At 44.8% G+C, this 14,074-nt stretch overlaps 1 protein-coding gene across 10 annotated transcripts in view; it reads left to right on the plus strand.

The window, feature by feature from the left end:
* ARMC9 (armadillo repeat containing 9) overlaps positions 1 to 14,074 on the plus strand; it is a 181,017-nt gene that overhangs the window by 55,254 nt on the left and 111,689 nt on the right. For all 10 annotated transcript variants that reach the window (XM_044937950.2, XM_025278457.3, XM_025278454.3 and 7 more), the window contains exons 12-16: positions 1,639 to 1,731; positions 6,819 to 6,909; positions 9,311 to 9,434; positions 11,802 to 11,941; positions 13,089 to 13,165. In XM_044937950.2, the coding sequence (XP_044793885.2) occupies positions 1,639 to 1,731; positions 6,819 to 6,909; positions 9,311 to 9,434; positions 11,802 to 11,941; positions 13,089 to 13,165 (525 nt within the window). The remainder of the gene's footprint in view (positions 1 to 1,638; positions 1,732 to 6,818; positions 6,910 to 9,310; positions 9,435 to 11,801; positions 11,942 to 13,088; positions 13,166 to 14,074) is intronic.

Consider the following 14,074-nt stretch of genomic DNA (forward strand, 5'->3'; position numbering starts at 1 on the left):
CAGGGTTCCCCAGACTACACTTTGAGAACCACTGGTGCAAGCCAACACCAGTTCACTCCTTAACTGAACAGTCTACTCTGATTGACCCGCAGTAGTGTCAGACCTCTTTAGGGATCCCCACATTTCAGGGGGATCTTGACATCAAAAGGCTGTCTTGACATCAAAATGCCTTTGTGTCATTTCCCCATCTCTGGATAAAAATAGCTCTCCTCACGTGCACTCTCATGGCTGGTAGCACTTCCGGGAATGTGTTTTGGGGGAGCACTCTGAGTATGCATCCAGACTAGCAGGAAGAGTCCAGCAACCAGTTAGCATGTCTGCTCTGTCCAGTTGACTGGAGTGGGTGGGGCGACAAGAGTAACCTGCCTGGAGGTTTGCCACTGCTCTGGTTACCAGCCTCCCCGGGGCTCTTGGATTATCCACTGTGTTCTCGCTGTTGGTCTATGCTAGTGAGCCTCATGGTGATACCTGGTATTCCTTTGCTTACTGAATGACATTGTCATAGAACAAGCAGGAAAAACACACAGATCCTTATAAGATTCTGTCTGAGACCCCTCCAGCACCCTACCTCAGCCCCACCACACTAGCCCAGCAGAGGCCTCTGAACTCAACAGATGAGCGGCGGCCCCTAGGTGTGACCATGAACAGCATGTGGGTGAGAAGACAGAGTGGCAGACTACCCAGAACCAAACAGTGCAGGTCCCCAGAGGCAGGTGTCAGAGAGACTGGACCCGCTGCGGCCAAGGAGAGAAAGTGAAAGTCCCTCAGTCATGTCCAGCTCTTTGCGACCCCACGGACTATACAGTCCATGGAATTGTTCAGGCCAGAATACTGGAGTGGGTAGCCTTTCCCTTCTCCAGGGGATCTTCCCAACCCAGGGATCGAACCCAGGTCTCCTGCATTGCAGGTGGATTCTTTACCGGGTGAGCCACAAGGGAAGCCCAAGAATACTGGAGTGGGTAGCCTAATTCCTTCTCCAGCGGATCTTTCCCACCCAGGAATTGAACTGGGATCTCCTGCACTGCAGGAGGGTTCTTTACCAACTGAACTATCAAGGAAGCCCGCCAAGGAGAGGGGCGCTGGTAAAGAGAAGGGAAGGCAGTGCCAGGGGTGCCCCACACAGACATGCACACATACACAGTATCCTCAGCGGTGCTGTGCAGGCCCCTGTAGAATGAGTGTGCTCTGTGGGCCTGGTGCTCGCTCACAGCCCTCCCCATCGGGCACCTCCCTCAGCCGGACCACGCATCCCAGCCCCGCACCATGCTCACACGTCCCCTGGAGCCTGAGAGTCTGCTCATCCTTCAAGGACCAACTATTGAGCCACTTTCAGGGGGAAAAAAAAAACAAAACCCTCCATGCATTGGGGAGCCCTCCCTTATCTGGTCCCTTGCAGTCCCGTCATTTTCCACTTTGCTCAGGAGCGTATGTGTGTTAGGTGACTCCTACATCAGCCATTAGAAGGTTCGCTGTAATTTTTCATTCACTGACATGTCAGCTGGTTGACCAGCTGCCCAGCTGGGTGTTACTCATTTGGTTTGGTGAAAGGCATGGTTACTGGTGCCACCTGTGATGAGAAAATGCCTTTTCCCCACATTCACACTTAGACCTCGCTACTCTTGTTTTTCTTCATCCTAGCGCTTGACCACATCACATCCCGGAGAGCAGAGGGAGACCATCCTGCAGGCCTACATCAGCAACGACCTGTTGGACTGCCACAGCCACAGCCAGGTGGGTGGGAGACGGGCCAGCGCCCAGCCGGGGCCTGCCCTTCTGGGGAGGGTCTTAGAAGGAGGAGGCCCTTCGTTTCTATGCATGTCTTCAGCAGAGTGATCATATGTCAGCCTGGGGCTTCTGTTAGCTTCTGAGATCTGCTGTCCACCCTGGACTTTGGCCCACTTTTCACTTATAATGCAGAGTCCTAATAAATAAGCTAGTACTGCCTGATTCAACTCTACATCTCTTTTCTGCCATTTTTCTTTCTTTTCTTTTTTTTTCTCAAAGTCTCTGCTCTTGCCCTCATGCCACTGCTTACCATGAGTCTGAAAACTCAGCAGGACTTAGAATGGGCAAGGTAAAGAAGCAGATTCCAGTTGTTTTCATCTGGGCCTGGCTTTTACACATGTCTTCCACACTATGTGTATAGAGCTTTGGACCAGATGGGTCTAATGGTGCAGTGGGGGAAGTATGGGGTTTAAAAGGACATGAACTGGTCTCAGATCTCTGCCCCACCAACAGCTGGCTAACGCCCTTAAGCAAGTTTCTCGCCTCAGGGAGCTTTCCCACCACCAAGTCACCTGCCTTGGGAGGTTGTGGGATGGTTGTGCGAGGTCACATGTGGGATGGACGTGACTCGGCACCCAGAGCAGAGGGGTCCACAGTGGTGGTTCTCCTCCCCACCCCAGCCCCTTCCACATTCTCAGCACCTGTTCCCACACGGGAGGAGCATCGAGAACTTGGCTGTGGCCTACATGAGAGGATACCGTGTCTCATTATTTCACTTGCATCTTTATCTAGGATGCTCTAAAACCTTCATCTCCCTACTGTTAAGGGAGTGGAGTATCTGTACCTCTTCGAAACCTGAAGAAACAGCCCCTCAAGGATGCTTGTCACACGCGATGTGTTGTGTACACAAGTGGCAACCCTGAAGGGTTTTGCGTTTCTTCTTTGTACATAATCTTATTGCTCCCATGAAAGAGTTGTGTTAAGTATGAAAAATAGTCTCAAATTCTAGAGTTATTTTCTTTAACCTCTTTTTCTGTTGGTATTTGCAATGACATTCAGAGAAGGCAGTGGCACCCCACTCCATTACTCTTGCCTGGAAAATCCCATGGACAGAGGAGCCTGGTAGGCTGCAGTCCATGGGGTTGCTAAAAGTCGGACATGACTGAGCGACTTCACTTTCACTTTTCACTTTCCTGCATTGGAGAAGAAAATGGCAACCCACTCCAGTGTTCTTGCCTGGAGAATCCCAGGGACGGGGGAGCCTGGTTGGACTGCCGTCTATGGAGTCACACAGAGTCGGACACGACTGAAGCGACTTAGCAGCAGCAGCAGCAGCAATGACATTGAATCTAGCTGAATTAGGCACTGAAGCAGCTGAATTATACTCTCCTGACTTATACACTCAAATCCAGTTGTATTGAACTGAATCAGAATTCAATACTGATTCTTTCTGAATTATGATATTTCATTGAATCTAAGATGCAGTTCCCCCTGCCTCACGCTAGCATCTATAAGAATAGCTGATGGCCTGTTACAGTTTAATTGGCAGTGCAGTTTTCTTTCTTGGTTGTGCATAAAAAAATACGTCCTCTAATAAAAAGTGTCTTAGGTTTTATGATACATGATATTTGTCAAAATGCTGTAATCTTTATAGCCACTGAAGATATCATATTTTCCTCAAGTCATTTTTTTTTATTGGTATGGCTTTTTTATTTATTTATTTAATTTTCAATAAGAAATGAGCTGGAGTTATCTTAAGATGTCAGAGAATCTGCAGAATGGGGAAACTCCTTGGGAAACATGGATGCCGTGTCACCATGACACCAAAATAAGTTGGGATATAAGTATTTGTCTCACAGCTTGTTTATCCGTTTATGTATCGGCAGATACTTGAGTTGCCTCTCCCTTTTCGCTGTTGTGAATAATGCTGCTTTGAACATGGGTGTGCACATCCTCACTCTTGTCTTAATCAGTTCCTTGTTTTTCTTTATAGTAGCCTCATTTGCATATGTCCCAGAATAATACAGTGTTTGATTTGGGGTTTGCTGAGTATCAAGTACAAACTTACTCTGCAAGGAATGGGTACTATTTCCAGGTTAGATGAAGGCACCTAGGGGAAGGTGACATGAACAAAATTGCTGGATTATAATTAGACATAGCTCCCCTGGGCTCTTATTGGTTGCTCTGGGGACATTGGTAGTTAGAGTCAGGAGAGAGTCTGGGGAAGCATAGGGCATCTGACAGGGCTGAAATGTAGCCCAGGTACTGGTTATCTGGCAGCAGTATGTATGGCCAAGGGGAATGGTGAGGCGCTCTAATTTGGGTTTTAAGCTCTCCTGGTCTGCTCATAGTTCTCAGGAGTTGATCACACTTCTGTGGGGTGAACAGACTTTGCACAGCTGGTCCACGCAGCAGGGTGTGGAAGGGGAGCTGAAACTTCATCAGCATGTGGGCAGGGCTGTCCAAGTGCACATGAGTCTGGGCTCACCAGTCCAGGTATGTTGCACTCTGCTTGAAAATGTGTTACATGGTGAGCTACTGTGGAACCCTGGCTGTATTTACTACAACTGCATAGTCTGTGCCCTAGCAGAAACATGCCTAAGTATAATCCCAACAGAAGTATGCCATATGTTCAACTGTAAGAGGTATAAGAATGTTCATAGCAACAGTATTTATAAGAACCAGAATATTGGCTATAACCAAATGTCCATCAGGAGTAGAATGGATAAGTCATCTGCGATATATTTTTAAGATGGGATATATTGAGCCATTGGGCCATTGGGCTTCCCTTGTGGCTCAGATGGTAAAGAATCTGCCTGCAATGCAGGAGGCCTGGGTTCGATCCCTGGGTGGGGAAGATTCCTTGGAGAAGGGAATGGACAGAGGAGCCTGGTGGGCTACAGTCCATGGGGTCACGAAGAGTCGGACATGACTGAGCAAATAGCACTTTCTTTCCCTTTCATGCATTGAGCCATGGGAGGGAGCATACAGCATACAACATGGATGAGTCTCACAAACATGATATTGAATGAGAAAAGTCAGATATAAAAGAATAAATACAGCATGGCTTTATTTAGTAAAAAATTTAAAACAGAACTAACCCACGATACAAGAAGCCAGGAGAGATGTTGCCCTTGGTTGAGATGAGGACCCTCGGAGGGCGTCTGGGGCTTGGATAATCCGTTCCTTTGTTGTTGTTGTTGTTCTGTTTCTTGATGTGACTGTCTGTTAGCCACATGTCCACTCTGTGAAAACCTGTCAAGCTGTATACTCATGATCTGGGCGATATTCTAATGGGTGTTATATTTCAATAAAATTTTTACCAACAAAGATGGCACAATGGCAGTAGGCATCTTGGGGGTGACAGCCTTCAGTATGCCACTCTCCTGAGTCAGTCATTCAGCCTGCACTGGTGGCCCTCCACCTCTGGGGCAAAGCTGCCTTCTGGAAATCTCTCTCCACCAAACATACATTGATTCCTTTCACCCCTTTCCTGAACTGGATCTCTGTTTCCAACATTCTATAATTGTCTTTTTGGTAGAGCACAGCCTTTAGTTAATAGCTTCTAGAGAAAGGATAGATTGCAGGAGTATATTTTTCGAGGCTGTGTATATCTGAAAATACCTTTATTCTTTGTGTAGAGCTCTGGGTTGTAAATAATCATCCTTCAGAATTTTGAAGATATTGCTTCACTGCCTTTTAGGTTTCATTGTTGCTCTTGAAAAGTCCAAAGCCTTTCTAATTCCTGACCCTTTGTGTGTGAACTGTTTTTGTTTTTCTTTCTAGAAGCATGTTGAGTCTTTTCCTTTTCACCAGTGTTAATGAATTTCCCATTGATGTCTTTCATGATATGTATTTAATTCGTTTTGGGGGAGCACTTTTTGAGCCCTTTCAATCTGACAGCTGTAATTCTGGGAACTTTTCTGGAGTTATTTTGTTGATTTCTTCTCTTGTTTTCTCTGTTCATAGGTAGGTAGGTAAGGGTTTGGTTGCCAGTGTTCTGGGAGCCAGCTAGGAGAGGAGGAGGGAGTGGCTGTTGAGCATTTATTCTGCTGCTTTGGTGTGGAAGCTCTGCTCACCTGCATCTGGTGTTCTCCATCCAGAGACCTTCTGTGTGGCCCTCAAAAGAGAGCGTCCCAGGTGTGTGGTGTGGGGTGCACAGGAGGACACGGAGCAGGAGCAGCGTGTGGGACTGAGCTACTGATCCTATAGCTTTCATTCCTTCTTGATTTTCCTCCAGTTCTGGTGACTTCTGAGAATTAAGTGATGTAAACCGGGTAATTCCTTCCTCATTGCCTGTTTGGCATTCTTGGGTCTGCTGAGTGTGTTATCATCCTGCATTCCTGATCCCAAAATTGTGTTGTCATGGTTTCTGGTGCTATCTTCTCTGTCCTGGAAAATATCTGTCTCCTTAAAAACTCCATTTACTGATGGTTTTATGGTGGTTTTGGAGGAGCAAAATTAGACGTGTGCTGGGTCATTCATTCTACCTGGAAAAACATCAGCAACAATAATAGCAAACAGCATTGCCTCCTTGGAGTCAGTCATCATTGTAAATGCTTTGAATAATTAACTCTTCTACTCTGGGCCTGAACAACTTTTTTTTTAATTTAATATAAATTTATTTATTTTAATTGGAAGCTAATTACTTTACAATATGGTTTTGCCATACATTGACATGACTCTGCCATGGGTGTACATGTGCTCCCCATCCTGAACCCCTCTCCCACCTCCCTCCCCATCCCATCCCTCTGGGTCATCTCAGTGCACCAGCCCCGAGCATCCTGTATCATGCATTGAACCTGGACTGGCGATTCGTTTCACATATGATAATATACATGTTACAGTACCATTCTCGCAAATCATCCCACCCTCGCCCTCTCCCACAGAGTCCAAAAGACTTGAACAACTTCCTTTTGCCAAGTCATAGAAAAGATCAGTTGGAAATCAAAACTGAATCACCTCTAATAAATTCACGCAGAGGGAGACTACAGCAGACCCTCAGAGCAGACACAGGCTTCTCTCTCACTTGTGTTTACCTCCATTGTTTTTCCTCGTTTGACGTTTTGATGTCCGCCCCCCACCCCACACAGAGGAGTGTGCTTCAGCTGCTGCGATCCAAGAGTGAGGTGGTACGGCAGTACATGGCCAGGCTCATCAACGCTTTCGCATCCCTAGCAGAAGGTAAGATGTCAGCTTTTCTTGTCAACTGGAAAAAAAAAAAAAAGTTGAGGATTATGTTTTATTTGGCTGACAAAATGGACAAGCCAGAACACGGCATGTCAGATAGCTCTGAGAGACTGCTCCGAAGAGATGAGGGAGGAGCCGGGACATATAGGCCTTTTGCCAACAAAGACCTGGTAGTTGAAACTTCAAAAGATGACTGTTAAAGCCAGATCTCTTCAGGAATTCTTTCCTGGTGGCTCAGCAGTAAAGAATTCGCCTGCCAATGCAGGACACGTGGGTTTGATCCCTGGGTCAGAAAGATCCCCAGAAGAAGAAAATGACAACCCACTCTAGTATTCTTGCCTGGGAAATCCCAGGATAGAGAAGCCCGGAGGGCTACAATCCTGGGGGCTGCAGAGTTGGACACAACTTAGAGACAAACATGTACGGGAAGACGCAGGAGTCTGGGCTCACTGAAGTCATTCCTTTGATGTGCACCTCAGCTGTCTGGGGCCAGCGTCCCGCTTTTCTCCATCCTGAGCCCCCTCAGGGCTCCCTGAGACGGTGGTCCAGGGTGACTGTGGTGACTTGATGGCTCCAGCCCTTGTTTACTGATACGGCAGCAACATTTTCCTTTTTCATTGATATCTTCAAGGAGAAGAGCTAGGTCTTGCAGCTGTGTTTTTCCCTGGGAAAAGAGACATCCCCCCCAAGTTTCTTAGCAATGACATGTGTTTCCTTAATGTATTACTGTTTAATGCCTCTAAAGTCTTTTGTGAAAGTTAGCTGTTGTCAGAGCAGATTTTCATGGTTTCGGAGTTTATTTTGTCAGCCTCCAGTTTTGTTTTATAAGCTTTCTGGTATCATAACGTAGTACTTTTTAGATTGCTCTCAAGATAGCGGGTAATGCATTCTCTGCCATTTTCTACTTAAGGCAAAATAAGGTTGTTGGAATAATTAAAGTGACTCCAATAAGCACTGTACCATTTCTTGTAAAAGACTAAGCCTCTTAAATCAAGATTTGAAAATTCCAAAACTAAAATGCCACCATAACAGAATTCAAAATGATTTTACAAAATGCCATTATCTTCCATAAATTCTCATTTGTTTGAGCTCTTTTTAACATGAGTAAAGGGAGTTTTAGATTGTGACTATATGATACTCCAAAAATTTTCTCATTTGTTTGTTCTTCCATCCATTTAGCAAACATTTTATGATTAGCCAGAGTATGTGCCAGAGACCATTGATATAATATTGTTGAAATTTATGTCTGAAATTAATGTAATCTATATCAAGATACAAGTTTACCATAGGCTAATGACAATTCAAGGCTTATAATAGGGTCCCAAGTGTGGTTCCTAACTTCTCCAGGCCATTGGTATGTCAAGAAAGTACTACTTGGCTGCCTCTCATGTTAAGACTAAAGGATTGATGCATAACATACTGCTATTGGTCTTTTTATATAAATAAATAAATCTATATATATATACATATATATATATATAATTTGAATTTTTGGAAACTTTAGCTGTGCTGTCAACTTTGGAAAAAGTATCCCAGTTGTACCGTGTTGGGTTGGCATTGTACAGAAATTAACAGCCATATTGGTCTAGAAACGTTAAACATAATTTTTTCCATTTGTACAGGGGTAACACACTGTATTAAATATGTAAGGTCTTATCTACATGGGTTTGATTACAGAAACTAATAAAGTATTCTCTAAACAATGGAAAAAAAAAAGACTAAAGGGCTCATAAAACACAGATCCATCATCCCCTTGTGATCTGACTTTTGGGCTCAAGATCGTGGGTAAATAAAAGACAGTGCTCCCCACAAGAACACAGTGATGAATCATGTTCAGATGACAGAAAAAGTGGTTTTCTATTCATTAGTTGGTTGAATGAAACCAACTTGCAGATTAAATATGCTTTACTAAGTTTTCTAGAACATAAAACCACCTGCATTCTTGTTGTGTTTAGTCAGTAAGTTGTGTCTGACTCTTTGCAACCCCACTAACTGTAGTCCGCCAGGCTCCCCTGTCCCTGGGATTTCCCAGGCAAGAATACTGGAGTGGGTTGCCATTTCCTTCTCCAGAGGATCTTTCTGACACAGGGATCAAACCTGCATCTCCTGCATTGGCAGGCAGATTCTTTACCACTGAGCCACCAAGGAATCCCAAACTCTACATGTGTTATATGCACAGTTTTCTTTTTCTTTTTTTTTAAATTTTTTTATTTTTTATTTTATTTTTATTTATTTATTTATTTTAATTTAATTTTATTTTTAAAACTTTACATAATTGTATTAGTTTTGCCAAATATCAAAATTATATACACAGTTTTCATAGAAAGTGGCTTCAGAGCAGAAACTTAACACAAGATGAATTCTCTTACTTGTTCATCTCTGGTCATATTACCAGGTCGCCGCTACCTCGCCCAGAGCACAAAGGTGCTGCAGATGCTGGAGGAAAGGCTGAAGGAGGAAGACAAGGATGTCATCACCCGGGAGAATGTTCTTGGGGCCCTGCAGAAGTTCAGCCTCAGGTGCTGACCATGCAATAGGTCACGGTGGCTCCCATGAGATCACCTTGGGGGGGTTCTTGGCCACTGTTTTGTGCTTATTTATTCCCAGAGTCAATCTAAGGGATGGGTGATATTTTTCAGTGAATACTTAGAAGAGATTGGGTGACTTTCCAACTAGAAAGCTTATCTTGAATCCCCTAAACCATCCTTTGTTGTTGCTCAGTCGCTCAGTCATGTCTGACTCTGCAACCCCATGGACTGCAGCACACCAGGCTTCCCTGTCCTTCACCATCTCCTGGAGTCTGCTCAGACTTATGTTCATTGCGTTGGTGATGACATCCAACCATCTTATCCTCTGTTGCCCCCTGCTCCTCCTGCCCTCAATCTTTCCCAACATCAGGGTCTTTTCCAATGTGTCAGCTCTTCAAATCAAGGGGCCAAAGTATTGGAGCTTCGGCATTAGTCCTTCCAATGAATATTCAGGGTTGATTTCCTTTAGGATTGACTGATTGACTCTCTTTGCTGTCCAAGGGACTCTCAAGAGTATTCTCCACAGTTCGAAAGCATCAGTTCTTCAGCACTCAGCCCTTTATGGTCCAACTCTCACATCCTGCTCCTACGTGTTAAAGCACCATTGTATCCTGTTTTCTGTAGATTTACCTCGACTGGTGTGTTCTTTTATGACTGGCTCCTTTCACTTGGCATACTGCCTTTGAGGTTCACACAGAGATAGCATGTATCAGCACGTTATTCCTCTGTGTTGCCGAGTGATAGGCCATCACATGAATAGACCACATTTTGCCTATGCATTCATCAGTTGATGATACCTTACTTGCTTCTAATTTTTGCCTATTATGTGTAGTGCTGCTGTGAATATTTGCATACAAGTCTTTGTTTTCTTTTCTCCTGGGTAGGTATCTAGGAGTGGAATTGCTGGGTCATATGCTAATTCGTCCAGCATCTATATTCCCTGATGACACCTGACTTTTTATTTGACTATTAAGAATTTTATTACCTTGAGTACCTAACTTTTTCTGTAAGTCTTCTTGTGAACACATTTCCTTCCCATCAGATGTGGTCGATATTTGACTGACTCTGACTAATAACCTGGGCTTCCCAGGTGGCGCTAGTGATAAAGAACCTGCCTGCCAATAATGCAGGAGACATAAGAGACACTGGTTCGATCCCTAGCTCAGGAAGATCCCCTGGAGGAGGAAATTGCCACCTACTCCAATATTCTTGCCTGGAGAATCCCATGGACAGAGGAGCCTGGTGGGCTACAGTTCACAATGTTGCAAAGAGTCAGACATGACTGAGGCGACTTAGCACACACACTAATAACCTAACACCTGAAAAATGACATACTCTGAGTGTATATATGTTTTGTAGGGGGAAAGCTGTAGTTATGGCTGTAGATATATAGACCTGGCAAAGTAGGTCCCTGCTAATGAAAGTTTCTTTTTCTACCTGTATGAATTAAGAATTACAAATTATCTGCAGAGTTATTACTTCATTAGATCACAGGAACATAATTCTGTTTGTTTATAGAGATAATTTAGCTTAATGTTGACAGTATTTGAAAAATTTGCAGAAATTTAATAACTATAGTTATTGTAGTGCTTAGTCCCATCAGTTCTTAAGGCTGACATGATGATATCCACCATAACAATGTGATGGTGCCTTGGTATTTTAAGATTTTACACCGGGACTTTGGGTGGAAAATAATTCCATATAAATTGTATTATCCAGGTTATTAAACTACCCTTATTCTATAGAGATCTGAATCAAAATGGTATTAAGCTGGTTTTATGTTCTTTTTTGTATCTCTGTATTTTTATATAGCTCAGAGTGCCTACGCTGGATTATACAGACTAGATTTTAAGTAAAAATATGTTTGTCAGTGAACTATTTCTGTGACTCTGTTTCCTGGGTTAAGTAGACCAAAAGCTATCAATAAATATTTATGAAGTATTTGAGGTGATACTCTGCTAATTCTATATATTGAAATAGAAACTTTCAAAGTAGGAAGTCTCCTTACTGCCTTATTTTTCTTTAACCTTTTAATGATACCCCTGAAAGGTAAAGAGTGTATTGGTAGGAATTCCTTGGAGATCCTGTGGTTAGAACTCTGTGCTTTCACTGCCTAGAGGGCATGTATTCAACCCCTGGTGAGGGAACTAAGATCCCACAAACCACGCGATGTGGCCAAAAGAAGAAGAAAAAGAATTTATTGCTGTAGTTTCAGTTGTATAGGCCTAAAAGTAAAGCAGTCCTTTGAGTCCGTAACCTCTATAAAGTTCCTCTTCTGATATGCACTCATACTACTGTGTTCTCTTACATGGAAGGTTTCTTACCGGCTTTAATCACCTGTTGGCTATCTCATCCTAGGCGCCCACTGCAGACAGCGATGATTCAAGATGGCCTCATCTTCTGGCTGATTGACATCCTGAAGGAGCCCGACTGCCTGTCTGACTACACGCTCGAGTACTCGGTGGCTCTGCTCATGAACCTCTGCCTCAGGAGCTCAGGTCTCACAGCCCTACTCCTCTCCCCCGGCTCTGGGTTGGCTTTCATTTTTCCCTCTTAGAAAAACTCAAAACAGAGTGTGAAGCATATCCAACTAGGTGTAAAGCTATTGAATCCCTAAAGCCAACATGCCACCCTGGCCTTGGAAAGAAGAGTTTATGTTATTCAATTATATGCAATATATATGTTAAGAGAAAATTGAATTACATTATATTTTTCTCCCTCTTTGTTACATTATTCAGAGGTAGGAAATGAAGAATTATGACCTGTTTTATCTGAAGACAGAGAAGTACGTTCCTAAAATCCTATGGGATTAAGTTGTGACATTAATCTGACGTTACGGCAGAGCAGTAACGTTCAACCAGACTCCCTGCTCTTAATCACAGTCACCTTTTCCATTCCATCTCCTAGAGATGGGAATTCCCATGTGACATCTCTGGTCATTTATGTCTTGATCAATAAAGAGAGTGATTTTCACTCTCCAACAGATTCCACCCCACTTAAATGATCTGTTTCCTGAAATGGAAGAAGCCTCCTTAGAAGAGCTGCCCTGAGCAGTCCCAGTGTTAGGAGAAGGCTACCTGGATAAATAGCTCAGGGGTACTTGTGAGAAGCACCTTCCCCTTCAGATGCCGTGGAATCTGAACCACCTGTGTGTTGTTGACTGACTAAAGGACTTCTTTCAGAGTTCTCTTTTGAAAAACAGCATATGCAAACTTCCTAGCTTGAAAGCATTTATCAGGTTATAATCAGCTTTTCTTGATTATCATCAGTTTATCTTCAGTGATTGCTATGATGTTTAGAACCACTGAGACAGCCGTCGGTTTTTCTGTGATGGTGTGTGCGCTTGGGAGGAGGGCATCGCTCTGCGATTCCTTGTGGTTCCTGTAGTGAGCGGCTTTGTGCTCTGCCCGAATGATAAGAACCACTGGGAGCATGCTGCCCTGTATTGAGCTACTTAACTTCTACGTCGCCTTTTGAGGTGGACCCTAATGATTTCCAAGGGACCCCAGAGGGAGAAACAGGGCCCCCCCACCCAAGATCACCCAGCTCATAAGCAGAGAAGCCGAGATATGTTTTTAAATCTGCCTGACTTGTGCCTCTGAGTTTAGACGTGACCTGTTCTGTTTTGCTGTTTTTCTCCTAAAGGGAAGAATATGTGTGCCAAGGTGGCGGGCCTGGTGCTGAAAGTCCTTTCGGATCTGCTCGGCCATGAAAACCACGAGGTACCCAGTCAGCGCCGCTGGCCCCGGGCTCATGGGAGGGCTGGCCCTGGGTACTTACCTCATCACCTTCCTTCAAATATCTGTATAACCTGTGCCAGAGCTTTCTGTCAAATTTTGGAACCCGGAGCAGGAGGCGGCTTCCGGCTTCCGGCTTCCGGTGTGTGAGCACAGCCGCCATCGCTGGTCTGTGCGGCTCTCTTCTGGGCGTTATTTTTTCCCTTCTCCCCCTCTCCCCGCCCCTTCACCCCTCCCCTCCATGATGGTGCTCCTCTACTGAGTTTAATATATGGCCCTGGACGTGTACATAGCCTGGTAATGTATTTAATATTGTGGGCATGATTAATTTGTATAAATAGCAATGTCCTCTCCATCTCAGTCTTTTCTTACTCTCTTCCCCGCGTCTTTAGGTCCTTTCTCCGTTGTTCTCTGTCCATCTAGAGCCTTCACTCTCGCCACCACACAACAGCCCCCTGTTGGCAGCCCTTCCGTTTCACTCGTCCAGCCCCCAGGGGTGCGCCTCCCCGCCCTTTGCGACCTCCGTGGACATCTCCACCCTTGCCCCTTGAGGACCCAGGCCAGGGCGTCCCTGAGGTGTTGACACTGGTCACTGCCTGCTCACCCTGTACGTCAGGGTCCTGCCAGGTTGTCCTGTGGAGTGGCCGGCCTCGCTTCTACCCTCGCCTGTGTCCTCCCCAGCCCTGGGGAGGTTTTCTAGCCTATAGGGCTCAAGCCCTTTTTAAATGGAACAGAGGTCTGGATGAGCTAACACACAGTGCAGTTCTTCTCTCACCTGTTTGCTACAAATGCCTTTGCAGAAACCATGGCATCGCTTTGCACCTGAAGCCTAATCTCCGCAGAGCTCTGCCCTCCTTAGCTTGGGCACAGGGCTGTCTCCGCAGGGGCACCGGG

Source organism: Bubalus bubalis, chromosome 2, assembly GCF_019923935.1.
Source record: "Bubalus bubalis isolate 160015118507 breed Murrah chromosome 2, NDDB_SH_1, whole genome shotgun sequence".
In the NCBI taxonomy this organism is placed as follows: Eukaryota; Metazoa; Chordata; class Mammalia; order Artiodactyla; family Bovidae; genus Bubalus; species Bubalus bubalis.